Source organism: Argopecten irradians, chromosome 4 (genome assembly GCF_041381155.1).
Source record: "Argopecten irradians isolate NY chromosome 4, Ai_NY, whole genome shotgun sequence".
Classification (NCBI taxonomy): Eukaryota; Metazoa; Mollusca; class Bivalvia; order Pectinida; family Pectinidae; genus Argopecten; species Argopecten irradians.
In genome coordinates, this window is record NC_091137.1 from 44,145,447 (window position 1) to 44,170,397 (window position 24,951).

Sequence of the window (24,951 nt, forward strand, 5' to 3'; positions counted from 1 at the left end):
TGTAAGGACGGCCTCCCATGTAAGCGGTGTGTTGCATGTATGTTGTGCGAGGTGCATGTTTTGGGAGACTGCGGTATATTCGTGTTATGTCTTCTTGTATAGTGGAACTGTTGCCCTTTTTATAGTGCTATATCACTGAAGCATGCCGTCGAAGACACCAAGCAACACACCCCACCCGGTCACATTATACTGACAACGGGCAAACCAGTCGTCCCACTCCCGTTATGCTGAGCGCTAAGCAGGAGCAGAAACTACCACTTTTATAGACTTTGGTGTGTCTCGGCCAGGGGACAGAGCCTTCCTCACAGGGGCGAGCGCTCAACCAAAGGCCAAAAGTGAGGTGGTGTCAAGGGAGACTATAGGAAGAACAAAGTAATTTAGGGAGAAAGAAAAGATAAGATCCTAAATTTAGTCGCCTTTTACGATCATGCAATAGGGGCAGCAGGTACAATTCTTACGCCCTACCTGCAAGGAAGAGCTTTTAAACGAATTTTCAACCCACGGTTATATATATTAATAAATGATTATGGCCAAGAGGATGGAAATTCGTTGTACAAAGCAGAGTCCTTTTGCACTCTAACTTCCTCAGCTCGGACTAACAGCTACAATGTGTACGTACACGCAGGCTACAGCTGCATGGCCGGGATATGCAGGATCACAATTTTTAATTTTGTAATCAAATATATAAAAACTTTTCTGAATTAACAAAATCAACGTCAAACTCTGCTGTATGGCGCCTTGCTGCATATTCACAGTGCCCTATGAAAGGATGGCCTTTGAATTCCACTTTCATGACCAGATGTCGACATCAATTACTGACAAGTCGGTGTCACATCCGAGCATAAACACGATTAATCGCCGAGTTACCGACTTTCTACATAATTATCTTGGAATCATTATGTGGGTAGGTTCATGTGGTAAGTCGACATATTCTTCTGTTTATGTCGACATCTTTCGATATGATGTCGACTTAATGCCTTAATTATGTCGACATCATTAAGTCGTAAGTCGGCAACTCGATGGCAGAAATATGCCACCAATATGGTCTATGGTACAAGCACTGACTTCAGTTTTCTATATTCAAAGATAGTGGCTATTTCATATGATTTGCGCATGAGTAACAGGAAGGCGACAAGTCGACAACTCGACAACACGACAACTCGACAACACGACAAGTCGACATTTTACCGCGACAACACGATATTCTGTACGCGCTAATTAGCGTGTTTGAAATGTCGACTTGTCGTGTTGTCGACTTGTCGTCTTGTCGTGTTGTCGACTTGTCGCGGTTCGAAAACGCGACAAGTCGACATTTTAACTGTTAAATCTCGGGTTGTCGCAGTTTGAGACCGCGACAACTCGACAAGGCGACAACACGACAAGGCGACAACACAACAACACGAGATGGCCGTAATCAGCCACCATACCTATGTGCTGGAAAAAATATTCAGAAGTGCTCATTTATACTTGGTAGTAAGTAAGATATTTTACTCGATGAAGATAGATGTTTAAATCTTAATGACCAATCTAGCAACTTGTGTAGATAATATGATGCGGGGACTGTCTATTTTGATTAAGTTGTAAAATTGCCATACAAACGACTTTGTATACTTGATGAAGATGCGAAGAGATGATCAATCCGAATGCTCAATTTTGCAACTTCTGTTAATAATGTGATGCAGAAATGGTCCATTTTTATTACTTCGTAAACAATTGACATACAACCGTATTTGTAAATCTCTGTAAAGAGGAAACAAAGAACAAATGTCTTTCTTTCTAAAATATCGCAAATCTCCCCGCCTCTGATTCAGGAGCCGCAAAGAACCCTGGGAGAGATTGCAAGTTACGTCCCGCGAGATTTCAGATAACCCACGACGTCACAATGAGTAAGTAACTAAAGATGACGTCATAATTGATATTCTGAACATCAACATACACACTGACGATAGATCTGTAAGAGACCAAAAATGGGCTGCTTTGACTTCTTGAAGTGTCTGAAGCGCAACAGAAATCCGAAAATACACCCATACATGACAGAGGAGGAAATGGAAGTGATGAAACCAGAAAAGCCCTACGGAAAGAAGTGGTTCCGTCTGGAAATTGCCCCACCGCCGCGTGGACTAAGGATCCTATTTGCCTTGCCTATCGTTGTACGGGAAGTTAAACCCACTTGCTGGATTGTGGACAGGAACCCTATAATCTATCCGTGTCCGCCACCACCACCTTCTCCACTTCTGAAAAAGGAGAAGTCTGATGTTCCAAAATTATCTTCGACTCCACAACAGACCCAAGAAGAACCATTTGCTTCCGCCAGGCGAACCATCAAAACGACTGCGGTGTGTGTCCAAGACTCATGGCAAGACAGTATGTCCCTGCCAGCAACTTGGTGCAATGCACAAGAAATGAAGAACGTGAAACTGGTCGAAAACAAGAAAACTGGAAGAGATGCCGAATTGTGGTTAAGACAACTGATGACTTTATTAATTTATATAATTGGTAATTAGTGATATTACAAATGATATTCACTTCACATAAATAACATATACTTTATACGTAGAGTTTTTGTTATTTCGTTTTCATATGTAACCTTCAACTTCATCGGTGATATTAATCACAATCGCCAAATCGTCTTTCATCTGGTCGTCACATTGTCCTTTGGCATGTTCTGTCAGATAAGAGTGCATACTTTTGCCGTTCATCATCAATTATATCAATAAAAAGAAGAGGACCAAGAATGGAGCCTTGTAGGACACCATATTGTTCTTAATGATGCCCGAGACCACAGAGTTAACGTCCGTGTGCTCTGGAATTGTTCGATCCGCAGTCACATTTTTCAACGTCGTGAACTTGCGTGACAGAACAGTCAATCTAAAAAAAAAATTGTGTCATTTCTGCAAGACAAAGGTTTTGTTCCATAAAAAAGTAGAACGACGTCGCAGTCTATATTTTCTGGCATGTTATTAAAATAGAAGAAAATGTATTTTTATGTTAACAATTCATGTCTCTATATCATAAATTGGTACCGTTTTGTACTGTGTGTATTTGTGGTTTTTCACTTTTTTATCTTTTCTCTGCTGATCTGTCGATCGGCAAGTCTACAAACTAATTCCACCATTTTGAAGTATGACGTCACAATTCATTATAACGAAATGACGTCATGATAGTGCGTTTTCGGTGAATCTCTGTGTCAAATTTTACCGCCATGTGGTGTTCAGTATGACCACAGTGACACTTTAACTGAAACCGCATACAGATGCGTGTTACATCTGTCGCGCCAAAAAACGTCATTTTCTCAACAAAAACGCATGGATAGAAAAAGTCCTCCCGTAATTGAATAAATATATCCTTTCTGTTTTTCAATTTAGAAAAATAGTATTGCTCTTATCTTATTTTACTGTTCAACGCTTTTTCCTTTTACTGTTCAACGCTTTTTCCAATGAAATTCTGGCGTGACGTAAAAGTGACCGAACATTGTGCGTTATGTCCTAGCGCGTGTGAGTTGTCTTACACCCCAGTGTAAGATAGAGATAATATTTTCCCTAGCAACCGCGGGATATCCATGTGAAGTATGGGAGAAAGATATATCTTTTCCCTATCAACCACAGGATATCCCTGTGAAATATGGGAGAAAAGGTTTTCAGTGATTGTGTATGTATCTGTCCGTCGGACGGACGGACCGCGCGGGGGGATGGACGATCTTTAATATTAGTATGTTTTCCTTATTTGAGTCGAATCATAAATGTATTTAGGCTACTTACCATAGTGAAAACTTTTATTAGTTGAATCATTTAAAAAGTTAACATGTTTGTCTAATAGTATAATGTAATACGTTTTGATAGGATATCTCGGAAAATTGAGCATTTAAACAGAAAATGATCTCCATCTTCCAGATCACAATTCTATAAAAACGCTCATTCTAAACAATTATATTTCTGTATCGTCCAGTTTCGATATGCATTGTACTGTGCTGACATGTAATCTTATCCAACTTAAAACAATTTGGTGACGCTTTGAGACATATTTACTCAAACACTTACTCAACACTCCATGGGTTATTATCACTGACGTTATATCCATCCCTGGACTATAGCATAGTAAATCTGGAGGCAGCTCAGAAGAAGAAAAATAACAGACCAATGCAAAGCAACACAGTCATCCACAGTCTAAATGTCTTTTCAGGAATTGTTTAACAATGCAAACATATCTTGAAAAGCACTGCCAAAAATTCTTTGTGATAATACATAATACTAGAATTTACAGAATTATCTAAATTGTTCTGGTTTAGCCATATACCGTTATCTACAAGACCAAATGAAAAAAAGGTATATCTTTCACAAAAGTTACTCGATATATATTCTATATATATTCTTATGATATAATTGTTTTTAAGAAGCTTTTGATTGTTTTTTGTTTCGGAAAAGTAGTGGGCCTTTAATTAAACGCTTATTCATCTTAGTCATCAACCTAAGTTACATAGCATTTTATAACTAGCATATTATAGGTTTTACAACTTGTGGCCCTTGAGCTGATATTGACTCTGGCTGAACATGGGTACGTGCACGTGCTATGTCAAAATCACATGTAGGGCTATCATATGTTAATTTAATTATAACATCTAACTATTGAACGGTCGGGATACGTCCTCATTATCGCACATACATTGTATAAATTGACGTAAGCAAATTGTGCAATAGATTTATTCTTAGATCTTTCGTTTCTTTTCGAAAGCAAATAACTGTTCAAAATCTCTGAGATTAATTTCACGCTGCATGAATTCGAACATGTATAGGTCCCTATACACTTTTAGATTTATTTGGACGCAGATCGTAACGTATGGATAATTTTTGTGTCGTTTGCTCATTAAATCGGTAGTTATTTCATCTATAATTCAATAATAATATAATCTATATTCGTTCTACATGTTCAGCATGTCCATATACACTGTATATAAACTATTTTATAAAGTACTTGTGTACCTGTGTGATCTCCGCCCATCCTTCCTAAGCTTAGTAATAACTATATATACATATAATGTCATGGATTCTTATAAGATGCATATTATTGTATATTTGGAATATCCTCGGGATTTTACACCAAACGCACTTTTTTCTCTTAATGACGCATCCTTACACATGTACATATATACCTGCGTGTTACATATGTACATGTACATGTATGTTACTTACAGTCAAGTCTGTGTATAAAGGACAATCAATGGACAATATGCCAAAGTGTCCTAGAGAGACGTCCTTTAGATCTGGAGTATCTTATGACGACATTTTTAAGGCTAGAATTTTACTTTTTTTGTCATTTGCTGAAAATAGCAAGTGCCCTAAACTTGCTAAAATACATTTTTACTTATAATTAAATATCCGTATTCAATTTAAAGTTTTGTTATATATAAAATCATTTATTTTGGCGTGATGAAGTGATGAATATAGGTACATGTATGTCCTAATATTTTATTTTATATTTTTATCAAAACAGTTTTTCAGAATCATTACATGTATGTCATTTTTACATTTGTCCCTTATAAAATCTACTTGCTAAAATAAGCAAATGCATATTTATTTCGCTCTGGTATATATATTTATTCTGATTTTATGTCACTTTTAAACGGACGTTTGATTAATTAAAGATGTATTTGTATATATATTGAATATCACCGTAATTAATAAAACAAAGAATTAATTCATAAAAATAATTAATCTAAAAAAATGAAGAAAAAAATGATAAAGATCTGTTAGACTATTACCATTAGCCTACATGTACATGTCAATTTGCTTGCCTGCAATATTTAATGTAAATGTATATTTTGGTAAAGTTTGAATTAGGCCTTGGCCTTCTTTACCGTTGACTCTAGGCCCTATAATTTTTGTTGTGTATTACACTAGTTAATTCGGAACATTTCGGAATTGTAGCTTAGGATATATTGTGCTCCGTATTTCGCAAGCCGGGTTTGGATTTAGTGACCTGTTATTATAGAATCAGCTGGTCATGGCGCGGGTTGTAATATTAGGCCTACTGTGGACAATATGTGTATCTTTGGCCTATGGTCAAAAGGATGCCTACTCAAACATCATGGAAGGCATGAATGATATTCCGGATCGACTGGATCAAACTCGTCTTCTCCGATCACAGATAATGAAATCGGACTACTCGAAGCCTGCGGTTCGTCTTTTCTCCATGTTCTCGCAGCTGTCCCCATTGTACCGAGACAACCTTCTCGCTTCTCCTCTCCAAGACGTTCTCACAATCTTGGACAGCATACCCCAGTACAATGTTTCGGAACAATGTCTTAACGACACAGAAACATATGTGGAGGGTTTGTTGGGGAGGGAAATGTGGAGTTTCAGAAGTAAGTTGTACCGAACGTTATATGACACGCTCTGGAATTGAGTCCTATATATTGACCCTTTAGGTAAACCAGATTTGTTGACCCGAAAAAGTAATAACATTGTGTTTTCTAATATCCAAGAAAAATTATACATTATTTTTGAAAGACTCAATAAATCAGACAATTATTTAATTCATCCTTTCCATTAAGCCATATATTACCTGCAAACCTGATTCCATTCAAATTTATCTACATTAAAATGATATCAGAGATATAAATACCATCTGGTAACAGTTTTTGGTAATTTATGTCTCCGGTTTCATTTACCCATTTAACCCGAACTGTGCATGTGATTATATTGTTATTTGTTAAGAATGCTTATGGTCGGATACATGGTCATAATTTGTGTACAGGTTTTAGTCTACCTGCTCGGTATACCCAGAAACATAAGTAAAAAAGAACCATGTCCATGTGATGGTTTAATATACATAAAAAGAAAACAGTTTTTTTCTCCCTAGCGCTTTCTCGGCTCATGCCGGTCTTCAGGGGTTTGAATTCTTTTATTTGTAAAACATGACGTCATAGTACAATGACGTCATAGTAAGATTACGTCATAACATGGTACATAAAGATATTGTCAATGTGCTAAATTCAGAACGGGACAAAGGAATTTCATATTAGTTTTTATTTTGTCCTCATGTTTTTGTTAGTTTCTTCCAGAACCATTCACAATATCTTTATGTACCATGTTATGACGTAATCTTACTATGACGTTACTGTACTATGATGTCATGTTTTACAAATAAAATAATTCAAACCCCTGAAGACCGGCATGAGCCGAAAAAGCGCTAGGGAGGAAAAAACTGTTTTATAGTTGTGTTTCCCAGAAACATATATACATAGAGATTGACAAGGCTCCGCCATTTTTACAATAGGCAGTTGTACCTCTGTATGTGCTTAGGGGTTTTTAGATAAACTTTTAAATATATAGTTAAATACAGCAGAATAACTTTGATATGTTATGAAAGTTCAGTATTTTTCAGATGGTTTGAATACGATTTTGGATAGAAAAAGAATATTTTTTAACTTGTTTATTAATAAAACAAAATGCACTTCCGGTTTTGAAAGTTTGATTTTCGAAAAAACTGGTAAAATTGCTGATTTTCATGCTTTCAAAAATCATATTTAATAACATAAATCGGGAAATCTGGTCACATCAAACCATGATATAATGTTTAAACGTTGTATTTATGCAAAAATATCATGTTTAAAAGAATACACTTAAAAGTAGTTAGCCAAGGGAAAATGCTTATAAACCGGAGGTCCCTCTGCCTGACAACAAAGACAAAGAAGGAGTTTCCAATCTCTATATGTATATATGTTTCTGATATACCCAGTTGACATTTGTACATATGTGTGTACAAATGCATGTCAAGTAAACAAGCACTGCATGGCCAAGGTGTGATAATATGTTTCCAAACTTTTATGAAATACGAAGTACATGTATGTAATTATAATACATGAACAGTGTATACATTAGACCTAAAGAGGACCTCGATGTCCAATTTTTCTTTGAGATGCAAAACCATATATTGTACTTATTAGGGCTGGATCAATATATCAATATACAGATACGTATCGGTTTTCAGCAGCATATCGAATATCGATACGCAAACATGCTGTATATCGCTGTATCGTTTTAACAACTGAACCTACTGTTTTTGTTATAGAAATAGGAAATTCCAAACAAAATTTATTCTAAAACATCATTCATGTAAGAACATTTCAATCAAAAGGAAGTGTTTAATGCATCTGTGTCACCTAGATGGACTAAAAACGTCTTTTCATAACTAAGAATACGAATTGACAGAAATTAATTAACACAGATGATATAAACCGAATTAAATGTTCGGTAAATTTTTTCAAAATTATCTTTTATTGTCATAATATTCAAAACACAATGGTCAACTGAATTTGAAAAAGAGGTCCACTGTATTGTCATATGTATTGTGTATTGTTTCAGTGTATTGTCAATACGTATCGTGTCGTTTTAGACCTTCCAATACCCAGCCCTAATTACTTATACAGTGTCTTATAATGCTCACTTCACCATCTGATCACCCATATGTATATTGACCACATAGTTATATATACTTACAGGAAGACACAACATGAATACTGCAGTCTCCCAAAACATGTACCTCGCGCCAACATACACGCAACACACCGCATACATGGGAGGCCGTCCTTACATGACCATAGCTGTTAATAGGACGTTAATTAATCAAACAAACAAACAAACAAAACTTGATTTCATGGCATGCGCAGGGCCGTGGGAAATTGTTGAAATGTAATCGTCAGTCAGACAAGTGCTCCTCTAAAATCTACTAGTCCGAATGGTATTTTAATTCACTTGCCCTCAATATTTTCCAGATAATTAAGCATATGTGACTGTATATATTACGTGTTGTTTTAGCTGTATTCAGTTGTTGTCACCTATATATTGACTGATCAACGAGACATACATATTATGATATAATTTAAGGTCCAGTTCATAATCAGCATCAGAATTTTTTACTTGTCCGACGTACGAGTGTGTTGTCAAGATTCACTTATCTGACGGTCAAATCCATATGTCCCGCCTGGCGAGAGCACGAGTACATATCCTCAGCTAGCCCTACATGGGGAGGAATTTTTTCTATCAAACAAATTCACACCGCAGCGATAAAATACATTGTATATACTATAGCGGTGATGTTAAAGCCATGATACATAAATCTGCTACACTTTAGACAATTTTAACTGTGAATGTATTTTTTGACATTTTATCTTGACTCATTTCAAGCTTTATATGATTAGTTTTTGTCAACGTCAGTGACATATAAAAAATATCTGAAGTAATCTATTAAGTGATAAAGCCCTATACAGCCTTAGGCGACGAACCTGTTGCCGCTCGTACTATTAGTTTCCATTTTTTCCCCTCAATGCACATACCTGAATGTTTTGTACGATCAGTAATTCTCACTTTGACATTTACTGTACAATTGAAAAATAAAAATAAACAGGCTCCCAATCAGCTGGTAATTACTGCATTTCAATTGTAACAACGTTAAATTATGAATTTGAAATATAGATGACTTTACTTTACTAAAACATTTTCTTCTAGTTATATATAAGCACTAGAGTACAAATGTTCATGTTGACTTTTCTAATTAGACTCAATTCACGCCCCCCCCCCCCCCTTCCCTACCCCCCAGGCCCCCTCTATCTCTATTTTTTGTGCTGCCAATTTTATACAAGTACCCTGATATTAATTTCTCATTGTAACACAGTATAGTTTAATTTAAGTAATTTATTATCTTCTGAATTTATTGGCTATATATATGACTCATGCATTCAAGGCTGTACTTAATGACCCTTAAATGGCCTTAATTATGAATTCAAGTTCTGTACATTACATTTTTTATATACACATCATTCGGTCGAGGCTGCACTTGATGACCCTTAAGTGGCCTTAATCAATTTAAAAGTTCATAAAAATAAATATTCCCAATCTAAATTCCCTTTTATCAATAACAGAATCCTCCTGTTCATAATTAGCAGATACCATTTCTTCATGTGTTAAAGTTGTGTACCCAGTGGCATTAATTCTGGGTATATATATAGGTAGTCCAGTATTTTTTGTATTCGATTATTCGGTCACATGTAATCGATTACTAATCGATTAATCGTTTGAATTGAAGGCAACTATATTGTTTCACTACTGACTACTGAAAACGTCCGCCATGTTTTGTTATCAACTAATAATAACACCTACCGTATAATATGACAGAGGACATGCCTTATATAATATAAGCCTACCAACAAATAAGAATAGATTTATTGACAAAACAAACGTATTTTATCCCAAATAAGCTCTGAATTCCGTTCCTGTATTGTCTTCCGTAACATCGTTTAAATCAAGTCTGCTAACCCGCTGTTTTGACGTGACCTTCACACGTACGACTAATCAACCAAATCTGGATCGCCACGGAGCAACATGACCAAATTTTCGTCAATGAACTTTTTTATTTCCGTGATCAAAAAAAACAAAATAAATCAACAACTCTTATATTCAATTAGAATATGAACAAAAACATTCTTTTTATATGATAAACACATGCAATAGTAAAATCTAAATGTTTAAGATTACTGCTCCTTCCGCTCCCGAGCGTCCCGGCGGCGATTAGGCCTCCGTGACGTAACAACATGGAGTCGATCGCTAGTGAAAATTGGCGAACAGCGTGTTGCAAGCTTTCTCATGACATCCACTTTTTCATTGATTAATGACTTTACCTTCCACAGAGACGTAATTTAACAAGTATTTCTCACATCATATATGCTTTGTTGAGTTCAAAACATGTACAAAAAGAGATGAAACTCCAGTCGGAATGGCTTACTCAGAAATCCATGATCTGTCAACGTGTTTAGTCAGCTTACAATGCACTGGCTATGCATGTTACGATTAACGATTAATAAAATCTTTAATCGATTATCAGCAATTAGCTTCATTAATCTAATCGCCTCCGATTATTCGACTAATCGTTTCAGCCCTAATTCTGGGTATATATATAGGTAGTCCAGTATTTTTTCAATAAAGTGCCCTGCATGGCCATTTATTGGGTTAAATACTGTTCATGTATTTATAACTAGGCTAAATTACAACATGCTTCTGATAAGCAAAATCAATCCGTATAGCAACCCTACCAAAATTTATTGGAGTTTTCTAATGCGTTAGGTAAATATAACTTAATATGACAATATGTATACGGTATACAATTTAGACTGCTACTCCTTGTATTTGATATCTAAAATCCGCTATTGACAGTATATTATTATGTGACATGTCTGAGTCTCGTGATCATTTTATTCCTTCTAAGGTATCTAGATATTGACCTCCTTGTGTAAACACACATCTGCTTGCATGGTTCTATCAAATTACTTATACATGTATACCAGTATATGTATTAACTTTCCTTAAAGGCCCACTAACGTTCAGGAGCAAAATATAAAGGTTTCTTAAAAAACTTTAATAGCATCAAAAAATTGATAGCGATAGCCTACGTTGAGGTTAAACACAAAACATATGCAAGATATCCTGCATAATATATGATAACAATGGAGTGTTTTTGCTGTTTTGCCATCTGGCGCAGTTATGATAGCTAACTAACGGGTGGTATTTTAGGACGATTGCGGGAAACATAAGACGACCTGGGTTATGAAAATAAATATTTTATTTAAATCAAATTGTTCAGGTGATGATGTGTATAGTATTAACGGTAAGTTAATAACTTTTGTGATTCTACAAAATTATTTTAAATCTCATTTTACATTCACATTTTAAGTGATTTTCTTACTCAATTACATGTATTTCAGGGGCCTGAACCTTTTGAATTAGGAAAATTTTCATTTTACTAGAAATATGTATATTTTAGAGAGGTTTCTTTATATTTCGGAAAATATTAACATAAAATTGGGAAAATTCAGCAATATTTCTCTGGGAGAAAGGACCTTTATTCAGCCCAAAATGCACCTAAAAATTCACTGATATATGTATCTTATATCTATCAAAATGAAATTAACTTTAATGACTTATTTCGTAATTATATGCATCCCAGATAATTTAAGGGATGCATAATTATATATATTTTATTATTTATAGTTAATGTGTTAAATGCAAACAGAAATCATGACCATTTTGATGTACACCTGTAGAATTTATGAAGTAACATTGATCATTGCCCATGGCATGCATGTAAATGATTTGATACAACTGAACTCAGGTGAGTTAAAAACCTCTTGATTGATTGCATAATAGTGCCATATATACAAAAAATGTTATGTAGGAAAATTAAGATAGTATCTTAAATATAGGATTTAACATGAGTGTTCATTTCATATGAGATTTTATGAAACAAGTCTAAGAAATTTTTATTTTTGCGTGCCTTGGTGAGCAAAAATTAAAACTTCGAGACGAGTTTCAAAAAATTTCACATGAAATGAACACAAATTTAAGATACTTTTTATCACATAACTACAAATACCTGCATAACAAAGAATTTCACCTCAAAATATATTCTGAAAATCTAGCAAATGCTGCCATTTTGTCCCGCCGTCCTTGTAATCCTGACGTCACGTTATTTTTCCTGGCGTAATTTTATTGTTTCTGTCTGACGTCAAAATGAATTTCCAGCCAATAAAAACAGCTCCAGGTCATATTACACAAGTGACATATGCAAAAATATAATATGGGCGAAATCACTGTATATCAGGCAGATTATGTGATATAAAAACAGAACGGACATGAAAAATGAGATAATACGCTAGAAACATTTGTAATGCCTATCTAAACATATACCAGTTTGATATTTGCTTATATTTTGTCTCTAAATAGTAAATATAATGAAAGCAATCTTCACATCTTTTCGACGACAGATTTTTTTCTATGACTTACCTCCCTTGAGTTCCGATGAGTTGTGACGTCATCTGAGACAATCAACTACCGGAAGCCGGTGTGCCGATCGCAGAACTGTCAACATGCATGTGTATTTTAGCCACATGTCTTAGTACTTACGGAAATACACACGGAGAAAAATATGTTATATTTCGACTTATTGGGTAGCGTGATTTATCCCCTACATAATGACACATTATTGAAGTCATAACCTATGAAATGACGTCACTACATGTAAATAATGATGTCTTTAATGTCGCGGGTACATATGTCATATGGCTTATGGTGTGCCAGGGGTTAAACCACGAATGAATAAGTAGTTCTTTCCTATTCAGTCCACCCTGGAGTAATACGACTGTGCATGTATGTAATTTATAGTTTACACATAAAATTAACCGAGGAGTTTAGATATACATAGAATCTACTGGTAATTTTATGTGCGAAATAAGATCGTAGCGAAAATGGACAATTATTGGGGTCCACCTCTTTAGAGCTACGTTTTAATAGAAAAATTATCTGTTACAAACATACGGAGACATGAAAAATACATGCAGATTAAAAGAAAAAAATCAATAATTTTAATAATAAGTTGTGTCTTTTTGCCCCCCATTTTCGTCGACTGAAATGTTCTCAAAATGCGCATTAAAAATAAAAGAGGTCCTTCTGCACATTTTCCATACTTCATTTTAGGGATTTTCATATTTATTTTGGGTTACACAACAATGTACCGGTGGTGTGAAACCGGTATGTTCAGATCTAGTCCGCTAAACCTGCCTATATTATCGGGCTTTTTTAATTAATTTTTTTTTTGCCTAATATATAGGGGGGGGGAAAAGCCTAATAATATAGGCAGGTTTAGCGGACTAGTTCAGATCGAGCAGGGTTGCATAATGATATGACGACATTCACAGTTATCATTATTTAATTGCAGGAATTTAAATTCGAAAAATTACCATGTTAAGAACGCTCTAAAGTACATCGTAAAAATCATCTCAGCAATCGTAAATACATTTAGTAATATTTTTCCTTCTCGGGGGAGACCTTAGGACCCCCAAAAAACAAAATCTCTCGCCTTAAGCCCTCGCAAAATCATCAAAATACATCGTGAAACTCATATCTCAGTCATTCTAAATTGTAATATCTTTATCAGGGTCTCCCCCGAACCCCCAAAACACCACAATGCTCGCAAATATGGCCAATTTTAGTACTCATTAATTTCCTGTTATATTCTACATAGTACACTTGCGTATATATATGTAGAATGCGAGTTTTACCGATTTTTTTATTTAGACCCCTAGATCGTCTCATAATGGTCAATAGGCTATCTAGTGTGCTGTGGTCTGTGCGTATACTTTTAAAATTTACTAAGGTCGACAGGTTTCTTATTTCCAAAACTCTGCACGGTTATAAAATACAATGAAGCGGTCTTGTAAATGATTTGTGTTTTATAAGAAATATATGTTGTTTCATGGTCCTGTGTTAGTTGAACTATTACATGTGTATCTTGTCCACGAGTACATGTCATCCATATTAGGTCATTGTATCTAGTTTCTGTGTTTTGTGTCCCGTCTTTTTTATCGGCCGTGCGTGTATTGTTACTACTGTACATGTTATTTTATTTCGTACACATCCGTAAAACTCATTATAGAACTTTAAGAAGTTCTGAAGGATTAAGCTTCAAATAGGAAATATAGAGGTGTGCAGTACGTACATAAGGCGGGATAGGGGCACGTTTATCGCGGTATGATAGGGTTTTGGATAGGGTATGAAGGATGGCGGATTTTTTTTTTTATAAATATGCATTATATGTACATGTATATGCATGTAGCATGTAGTTTCATTGTAATTTGGGTCCATTTTCTTGTAAAGTTATATTTCTTTTTCTTGGTTTAACTTTAAAGTCTATGTTTTGAGTTTTAAGTTACAGACAAAAGTCAAGCGCAACCCCCTTGAAACCTGAGTCAGTGACACACACGTACACGGTGTCAAATGGCTTTTAAAGATGCTCCACTGCCGACAGAGCATAAATAATATTCACCATTCGTACAATAATTGGTGTTTAATCGTGTATATATATGTCTAATTAACACAAACAATAATATAGAATAATTTATTTCGCCTTTGGTGCATGCGCAATCAGTACTTCATTCCATATAGGATATAGTAACACGGATTTTTTTCGGGATACAATTAATCATATTTCATGTTTTTAACTTGAAATAAAATTAGAAGCTCACAAACTGTTCAATGGTGGTAATGGTGTAAAGTAAGTAACTTTTGTAACTGAAGAAAAATACTAAATCGTCTGCTCCTGTTTTTGATAGTTAAAATTTACCATTTGTCAGCGATGGAGCATCTTTAACATACTGAACATAACAATTTTATAGCCCAGAATATGACGATAAGAATGAGTAAGCTATCGTTTTTATTATATCATTGTATGTTATAGATTATATATTATATACGGATTCATTTCCACTATTCAATATAGCAACTACACGTAGCGCGACTGTTTTAAATATCTATAATCGCCAATACCACAACACTGCCCCATTGAGTTTCCCAGCTCTTGTCACAGCTGTTGGTCTCAGATGACGTCACGAATCTACGGCCACCTGGTGATATCAGGGGCGATAAGCGATGCGATCGTTCTAGACAAGGGTCGTTGTGGACTTCGTTTCAAGCACATTTTATGGAAATTACGTCAAATACAACCTGTATTTTTTGTTGGAAATCATAAAGTGCACCACAATAAACAAATATCAACACAAAAATAGCATATTTAAAATCTGTTTTTATCACCTTTAAAGACAGGATTTTTGAACCACACGATGGATTACTTATAATATATACTCAAGTAGAGAATAATTAATATAATATTACCCAATAAATATATGACTATATGTCTAGTGTAAAAATACTTATGAGACCACCCCTTTACTCTGTAAAATGACCTTTGAAACACCCCTAACTGTGTAAAATGACCTTTAAGACCACCCCCATACTCTGTAATATGACCTTTGAAACCACCCCTCATTCCGAAAAACGACATTTGAGACCACCCCCTTACTCTGTAAAATGACCTTTGAGATCACCCCTTTGTCTGTTTAATTATTTTTGAGACTACCCCCTTACCTTTTTTGAAATGACCTTTGAGATTACCCCTTACTCTTTAAAATGACCTTTGAGATTACCCCTTTCCTCAATAAAATGGCCTTTGAGACCACACCCTTTCCCCTATGAAATGACTTTGAGACATTCACCTTACCCCTGTTACAGGACTTTGTGATCACCTCTGATTTCTGTAACATATTTTTGGGATCACCCCCTTACCTCGAGCTCTGACACAGGACTTTGTGATCACCTCCTATTTCTGTAACATAATATTTTTGAGATCACCCTAGGCCTGCTTACCATCCTCGGTTATCCAGGTTATCCAGGTTAATCAGCCTACCATCTGATAACATGGCTCGCATGATAAGAGTTGTGTCGTTTTCCAGAAAAAGTATTTTCGGAACTTCTTTCTCCTACCTGTGAATTTCCATTCTGTTGCATTCAATCTTTTAAGATCTCTTATGAATCATATTTAGCTAGTTAATAAATCTTAAAATTGAAAACCTTGAAAGGCTTTCATAAATCTTGCAACAATAAAAAATAAAGATTTTAAGATAAATATTATTTCCCTTGCTGTTTAATTGTCTTAAATGGCTAAATTTTACACATTTTAAAGTTTGGGATGACTTTTTGTGACTAAAATATTGTCATTGTGTTCCATGCATCGTTATCTGCTGTTCACTTGGTGTAAATTGTCATTGATAAGACTTTTGAAGTTTTTATAACTGAAAACCTCTGCAGGTTTGTTATGCCTGTTATATATTGGACCTGTAGCATGCTAGGATGAATTTAAGGGATACCGTGTGTATTAAAATGAATAACCTTTATCTACTGTAGTACATTAAAGCTCATAGGGGTCAAATAGGCTAATTTTTGAAAAAATAACATCTTCTCAAAAACTAGTATATATGTCTGACCTACAGCTAGAGACCTGATATTGATTGCTCTGGATTATGATGTATATGTAATTATATATATATGCCAGCTACCAAATTTGATCAAATGAGTGACCTTGATCTGAATTCAAGGTCATTGGTCAAATAGGCTATTAATTAAGTTTTTATTTTCAATAACTAAGAGGTCTAAGGACCTGATATCAAGCCTGTAGCATACTGGAATTAAGACTACCAAATGCAAGTTTAATTGTTCAAATGAATAACCTTGACATTCATTTTAGGTCACAGGGGTCAAATAGACACACATTTTGAAGCGATATCTTTTTAATTATATACATGGATATATATTAAGATCTCTAGCAATTGGATATACGTTTTGATGAGCCTGTAGCATGATTCACCTTGACCTTCATTCGTTAATTAAAGTCACAGGGATGAAATATTTAAAGAGATGCTCAGTAATAACTGAGATCAGTTTTAGAGAATTCTTACATGAGCGTTCATTTCATATGCCAAGGCTCGAAAAAATAAAAACTTCTTAGTCTCATTTCATAAAATCTCATATGAAATGAACACAAATTTAAGATACTTTTTATCACATTACTACATATACCTACATAACAAATAATTTTATGTCAAATTGTATTCCTAAAATCTAGCAGAAGCCGCCATTTTGTCTTGCCGTCCTCGTAATCCTGACGTCATGTCATTTTTCCTGACGTCATTTTATTGTTTCTGTCTGATGTCACAATGAATATCCAGCCAATGAAATCGCTCCAGGTTACATTAATTACACTAGTGACATATGCAAAAATATTTAACGGCTGAAATCACTGGATATCAGGCGGATTATGTGATAAAGATTGATATTAAAAAAATTGAAAAATCTTCATTATTCTTTTTCCTCTTTACCCTGTTTTCTCATACAGTGCTTGACGCAGTGGGCAAGCCTCCCAGTGGTCTGTTGAACTTTGACCTGAACTGGTATGGTTCATATGATGAGTGTACAAATATCACAATCCCAGCCTTCCGTGGGAAATACTGCTCTGTCAACTTTCCTCTAGCTAAAAATCAACAAGCTGCAAATACTGGTAATGTAAGTTGGATATTACTTTTTTTTTTTTTTTTTTTGTATTTTGTTAGATCAAGGAAACTCCTTTATCGCAAAGATATTTTTCAGGAGGAAATCTAAATGGAAATTTCAGAAGTGTTTAAAAAGGCAAGTTGAGGCTCCTTCTTGCACATTATGTAAACCATTAAGTTAACTTGTTTTATGCCCACCTTGCCTATAATGTTAATTTCTAGGTTATAGTTTAAACACTAAAACAGTTCAAATTTCTGTACATATCAGACTAATGTCCTTGGTGTGTCATTGCTATTGGATACACCTTCCATTTTGATATAGGTATTAGATCTAGAATCAATCTGATTAAAATCAGCTGTTTGATACTCCGCTAACTTCGTGCTCCGCTATCAAACAGCTGATTTTAATCAGATTGATCTAGAATTGTCTATCAATATTGTCAGTATATAATCAGTTATCTTTAAATATGATTATATAAAATATTGTTATGTATTACATGTATATGTATGATTTTGAAGAGCCGTCCTGATACAGCGAAAACGTTCAAAGAATGTGTCGTTGAGTTTTCTTTATGTTACATAATAAATTATCTATTGACTACATTGTGTATAAATATATATTGAACAACAAGTCTAATATGTAAACCTATGAGTGATACAGACCCTCTGGGCCTTTTGTTATTGGTTATGTTTTCTTCTCCTTTCAGATGGCTTTAGGAATAACGCCAGGTTTGAACATTGGGGTCTGTGTGCCGGATAGCTGTAGTGGACAGGATGTTACTAACCTCATCAACACAGGTAAGCTACTTACTTAGCCTTATTTTCAGACGTCCCCCTAGATTCTGGAAATTTGTCAAAAGTGGTGGGGGTCTTATTTGCGAGAGGGGTTTTATTTGCGGTGAAATACGGTATTAAATTACTGCCTACATGACTCTGTCTATTTCTGAGTTGTTCTCCTACTGAGAGTCTGATAAGACAATGTTGTACAAGGACATCCTTTGCGATAGATTCAGAGCTGTTTATTTCTGATTTCTCCGTAAACTATAACCTTTTTGTTTTGTATTCAAAATATCTTCAGTTATAATTGTCTATGTGAAATATATTGTAGTAGAAAAGTACATGTATTGAAATCAAATGAGAAAATAAGTTACTATTTATTATATTTATTTTATTTTTGTCCACTTGTCACTAGTACTATATAAACTAAGCAAGACATGTTGATTGATTAAAGGGACAATTTAGTCTAAGAGAACGTTAAAATTTGTACATGTATCGGAAAAAACTCAGTTCTAATGGTAATTAGATCAGTTGGTTTTACTGTGATATGCCTGAAAAGCCCACGGTGGCGACTTGTGTGTGAAATGTACAAAATTGCTCGCTGTCCGCCATTACACACTGTGGTCAAACTTCTTGTATGCCGAACCCTGTCCCTTGCTCGTAGGGTAATGCAACTTTTGTCTACAACTGCTCAAATTACTCTGACAGTAGTGTGTTTACCTTATTAGGTGCATTGTCTTGCCTAAAAATCATTTTATCACCTTCTCAATGGTTATGTAGTTCATTTGTTTAACGGGTGTGACTTTGGCTCGGGTAAAGGTACAGCGTTCATATTGTACCTGCTTAATCGTATTGATCAACGATTTGATATTTCAACGATATAAATTAAAATACTTAACAATGTCGAGGAATTTATAAATGTTTTATATTATATGTTTCATAAGAAATGTAGAACAATACATTTATACTATATTTTGCTTCTTGGTTATGTAAAAGAATTAGCCTGAGTGAATTGTCTCTTTAATGTTAAAATGGCTGTTCTATCATGTGGATTAAATTATCACGATAAATGTAAAAATGGATAAATGTAAAAATGGGGGGGGGGGGGGGGGGGGGCTGTTCTATCATGTGGATTAAATCATCATCGATAAACCTTTTTTATGTTTCTAATTTCCCAGATCACTTTTACAAATGTTCAACTGCTAATTCTTGTTAATAATTTGAATTTGAATTTATTTATTTTACATTGATCACAAAACATTTTATAATACAACTTACACAGATTTTATTTTGATGCCCCCGATGTAAGCACGAAGGGTCTTACAGTGGGAGCTAGGAAACCTACATGATCGGACAGATGACCCTTAACCTTTTTACGTCCATGCTGGGGATCAAACCCCGACCAGCTAAGTGAAATCCAGTTAAACGTAATGTTTTATTTTAATTTATCTTATGTAATGATTTCCTGTTTCAGTATTTTCAATAACGGTGGACCAGTTGATCCCTTCTAATGGTAGCATAACTCTGGATGCTGGTGTAACAATGTGTCAGGAATATGACCTGGAGCTTGATACTAAAGCCATTGTGGTGTTGTAAGTATAAACTCCTTCACTCCTAAAATTCCATAATGGACTGGTCTAGTCTTTGATTTAGGAGAGTCTAAATGTGTTTAAAGGGTGTAACATGAAATCATTTTCAGAAGTGATCACAACAGGCGCAAGGGTCCTTATAGCTTCTTCAATTTATTTGACGACCAGTATCGCCCCCTTGTTGTGGGCTTCTAAAATAATTTTAGTTTATGCAACATTTTTGGTATAAGCTTAGGTTGGTGTTACCAGAAATTATTTTATTACATTTCAAACTATATGTGCTGTGACACCTTTTGAGGAAATATATGATAATAGGCAATGAAATTATTGATGATGTGTGAGACAAAGAACCTGCCGAAAGTCCCTATTGGTTTGAACAGTCTGGACAACCTGATTAGTTGAGAGTCAGGGAGTCTGGCTGCATGATTGGTTGAGACTGTGTGAAGTACTAATTGGTTAAGTTTGTCCTGACTAGTATTACTTGGTTGTCTTGATTGGTTCAAATTGTCCAGACGTCATGATTGGTTAATTACATTATTTTTCAGGGTGATTTCCTGCTTGTTCTTGACCCTGCTGGTGGTAGCTACTATGTATGATCTGATCTTTATACAATGGCCAAAAAATAAGACAAGTGAATACGAGGAGCTTGCTAATGGAATAGCTGCCTTCACACATAAGATTAGAGGCCAAGAAGGCGAGGCACAACCTTTGTTAGGATCACCCGATGTTGGAGTTGTAGCAGCACCAGGTATAAACACTGGATGTGAGAAAGAGAATATCAAACTCTTGTATGATTGTAAAAGTACTAGGTAAACTCTGGAGGTGAGATATAGAATATCAAACTCTTGTATGATTGTAACAGTACCAGGTAAACACTGGATGTGAGAAAGAGAATATCAATCTCTTGTATGATTGTAACAGTACTAGGTAAACTGTGGATGTGAGAAATAGAATATCAAACTCTTGTATGATTGTAACAGTACTAGGTAAACTCTGGATGTGAGAAATAGAATATCAAACTCTTGTATGATTGTAACAGTACCAGGTAAAAACTGGATGTGAGAAATAGAATATCAAACTCTTGTATGATTGTAGCAGTACCAGGTAAACACTGGATGTGAGAAATAGAATATCAAACTCTTGTATGATTTTAGCAGCACCAGGTAAATACTGAATATGACATGTAGAATATAAAACTTGTGTAATTGTAGCAGCCCCATTGTAAACACTGGATGTGAGAAATAGAATATCAAACTCTTGAATGATTTTAGCAGCACCAGGTAAATACTGAATATGACAAGAAGAATATAAAACTTGTGTGATTGTAGCAGCCCCAGTTAAACACTGGATGTGAGAAATAGAATACAAACTCTTGTATGATTGTAGCAGTGCCAGGTAACACTGTATGTGAGAAATAGAATATCACACTCTTGTGTGATTGTAGCAGCCCCAGGTAAACACTGGATGTGAGAAATAGAATATCAAACTCTTGTGTGATTGTAGTATGTGAGAAATAGAATATCAAAGTCTTGTATGAAACGTGGTCATTTGGCATTAATTAACAATATGATTCTGTTGGATAAAACTTAAATCATAACCTGATTATCTGATACAAATAAAAATATTCATCATAAAGATGCCATTCTGAATAAATTATTAATATTTTGAAATATGGTAATTATTTTCTTTTGATTACAGGAATGCTTTCTCAGGCCCTTTTGGCCTTTTCCGTGTACACCAATGCTTGCAAGATCCTAAACACCCAGCAAGGCCCGGGGTCTATCACCTGTCTGAATGGTGTGCGATTCCTCAGCATGTCATGGGTGTTGTTAGGCCATACCTTTGCCTTCGGAATAGGCACTGCAGGTACTAATTAAAAATACAACCTTTCTTTCAAACCTTATTATTAAAATTATCCACCAAGAAACATCTTTGCATGGGATATTAGATTAGGCTAAGTATGTCAGTCCGAGATGATTTTTCTGGGCTATATCTCCAAAACATTATAACTTAGCTCTATGAAACATATATCAGACTAGGGCCTTAGTTGTGCCTTTTGCTATTTCTACCCATGAAATGATTTATAATTTCCATACCATGAAAAAAACCCAAAAAAACAACAGATATTGCATTTTATACCATATTATGTAATTGAAACTAATTTTTAATATTCTTGCAAACACCTGACGAATCTATTTCTAGACACAAGGGCAGATAACTCTGTGTAATCTGTAGTACGTATACAACTATATTTTGTTAATGTGATGTATTATTTGTTTTTTATTTACAGATAACCTGTTGACATTTTTACCGGACTTTATACGGTCGTGGTCATCACAAGCGATTCTTAATGCTCTTGTATCTGTCGATTCTTTCTTCACTATCAGGTAATATTCTGTCTTTGCATATTACAGAGTTACCTTCCATGATAACATTATTATTCTCTGAAAAGCATGACTTTACGCTCGCAAACACATGACGTCACAATCAATACCTACCGGCAAGGGCAGATAACTCTGTAATATGCAAAAAAAGAATATCCAGTTCTACGATTAAAATATTTACATAATGAAGCATAACATCCTTTTTAATTCATTCACCCCTGAAATTTCATAATGGACTGGTCTAGTATTTGATTTAAAGAGATTCTAAATGTGTCTTCAGGGGTATATGAGTTAATCAAGGGATGTTAACAAGAGGAGTAAATTTTAAGGTTGTTAAAACGGAGGCTAAAAAAGTGTTTGATATCTTAAAAATCAAACCAAATGGTTATAAATTTGGTTGCTAGTTTGATTAGATTGACATCCTATTAACAGTCAGGGTCATTTAAGGATGGCCTCTCGTGTATGCAGTGTGCTGGGTGCGTGAAATGTGTGTACATTTTGGGAGAGTGCAGTATGGTTACACAAGGTGATGATTGCAGACTTGATACATGTATTGATGCAAATTGAAGAGACTAATCCTTCCCTGCCAACCTGAGAGGATTTTATGAATTTCTAACTCACGGCTTGATGAGTTAAATATTTGTGACACTCTTCATCATGAGAACTTGTTGTTGTTTCCATTTCACAAATGTACTACTTTCCTCTAGCCTGAACAATATAATGTACACTGTAGTGATGTTTAGAAAGCTACAGTGAGTAAAAGTATTCTTGTTTCTGCAGTGGGCTTCTGTTGTCCTACCTTGTACTCAAGGAAATGAAGAAGAAAGAGGGAAAGCTGAACTGGGGAATGTTCTATTTTCATCGCTTCTGGAGGTAAGACTCAATGTTTATCTAGCATGCCCGAGATCTGGCTAATTCATAACTTTTGTTTCTGTTCTTTTGCTGTAGTTTTAAGCAAATGTTTTCTGATAAAATTTTCACATGTTTCATAGCATGAATTTTACTTACTGGGTATTATAATACCAAATGTTGGCAGGCTTACGAAGCGGGATACATTTGCGCAATACACTAAGAATTAATTATGTACTTGAATGAGCTAGTACTCAAAGTCAGAGTTTATAGTATCCATGACTGATGACCTGCAGATTGATCTGTCTCATAATATCTTGAGCAACAGGATCAATTGATAATTATCTACTCTAGGAATAATACCTTACTTTGACTAAATGAAAGTCAACCTATGTTATCGGTCTTTCACAGTCACATACTGCAACATTGTATTTTACAGACTTACACCTCTCTACATACAGTGAATATTGTATTTTACAGACTAACACCTCCCTACATACAGTGAACATTGTATTTTACAGACTAACATCCCTACATACAGTTTACATTGTATTTTACAGACTTACACCTACCTACATACAGTGAACATTGTATTTTACAGACTAACACCTCCCTACATACAGTGAACATTGTATTTTACAGACTTACACCTCCCTACATACAGTGAACATTGTATTTTACAGACTTACACCTACCTACATACAGTGAACATTGTATTTTACAGACTAACCACCTCCCTACATACAGTGAACATTGTATTTTACAGACTAACACCTACCTACATACAGTGAACATTGTATTTTACAGACTAACACCTACCTACATACAGTGAACATTGTATTTTACAGACTAACACCTACCTACATACAGTGAACATTGTATTTTACAGACTAACACCTACCTACATACAGTGAACATTGTATTTTACAGACTAACACCTACCTACATACAGTGAACATTGTATTTTACAGACTAACACCTCCCTACATACAGTGAACATTGTATTTTACAGACTAACACCTCCCTACATACAGTGAACATTGTATTTTACAGACTAACACCTCCCTACATACAGCGAACATTGTATTTTACAGACTAACACCTCCCTTCATACAGTGAACATTGTATTTTACAGACTAACACCTCCCTACATACAGTGAACATGGTATTTTACAGACTTACACCTCCCTACATACAGTTTACATTGTATTTTACAGACTAACACCTACCTACATACAGTGAACATTGTATTCTATAGACTAACACCTCCCTACATACAGTGAACATTGTATTCTACAGACTAACACCTCTCTACATACAGTGAACATTGTATTTTACAGACTTGCACCCTACCTACATACAGTGAATGTTATATTCTACAGACTAACACCTACCTACATACAGTGAATGTTATATTCTACAGACTAAC

General features: G+C 35.0%; 1 protein-coding gene across 1 annotated transcript in view; it reads left to right on the forward strand.

Annotated features, from left to right (window-relative positions):
- The first annotated feature begins 5,935 nt into the window (after window positions 1–5,935).
- The window catches only part of LOC138321799 (nose resistant to fluoxetine protein 6-like), a 28,048-nt gene continuing 9,032 nt past the window's right edge, over window positions 5,936–24,951 (forward strand). Inside the window, exons 1-8 of the mRNA XM_069265766.1 lie at window positions 5,936–6,358; window positions 17,770–17,936; window positions 18,631–18,721; window positions 20,175–20,292; window positions 20,835–21,037; window positions 21,988–22,155; window positions 22,580–22,676; window positions 23,454–23,546. Of these exons, the coding sequence (XP_069121867.1) occupies window positions 5,998–6,358; window positions 17,770–17,936; window positions 18,631–18,721; window positions 20,175–20,292; window positions 20,835–21,037; window positions 21,988–22,155; window positions 22,580–22,676; window positions 23,454–23,546 (1,298 nt within the window). The 5' untranslated portion in view covers window positions 5,936–5,997. The remainder of the gene's footprint in view (window positions 6,359–17,769; window positions 17,937–18,630; window positions 18,722–20,174; window positions 20,293–20,834; window positions 21,038–21,987; window positions 22,156–22,579; window positions 22,677–23,453; window positions 23,547–24,951) is intronic.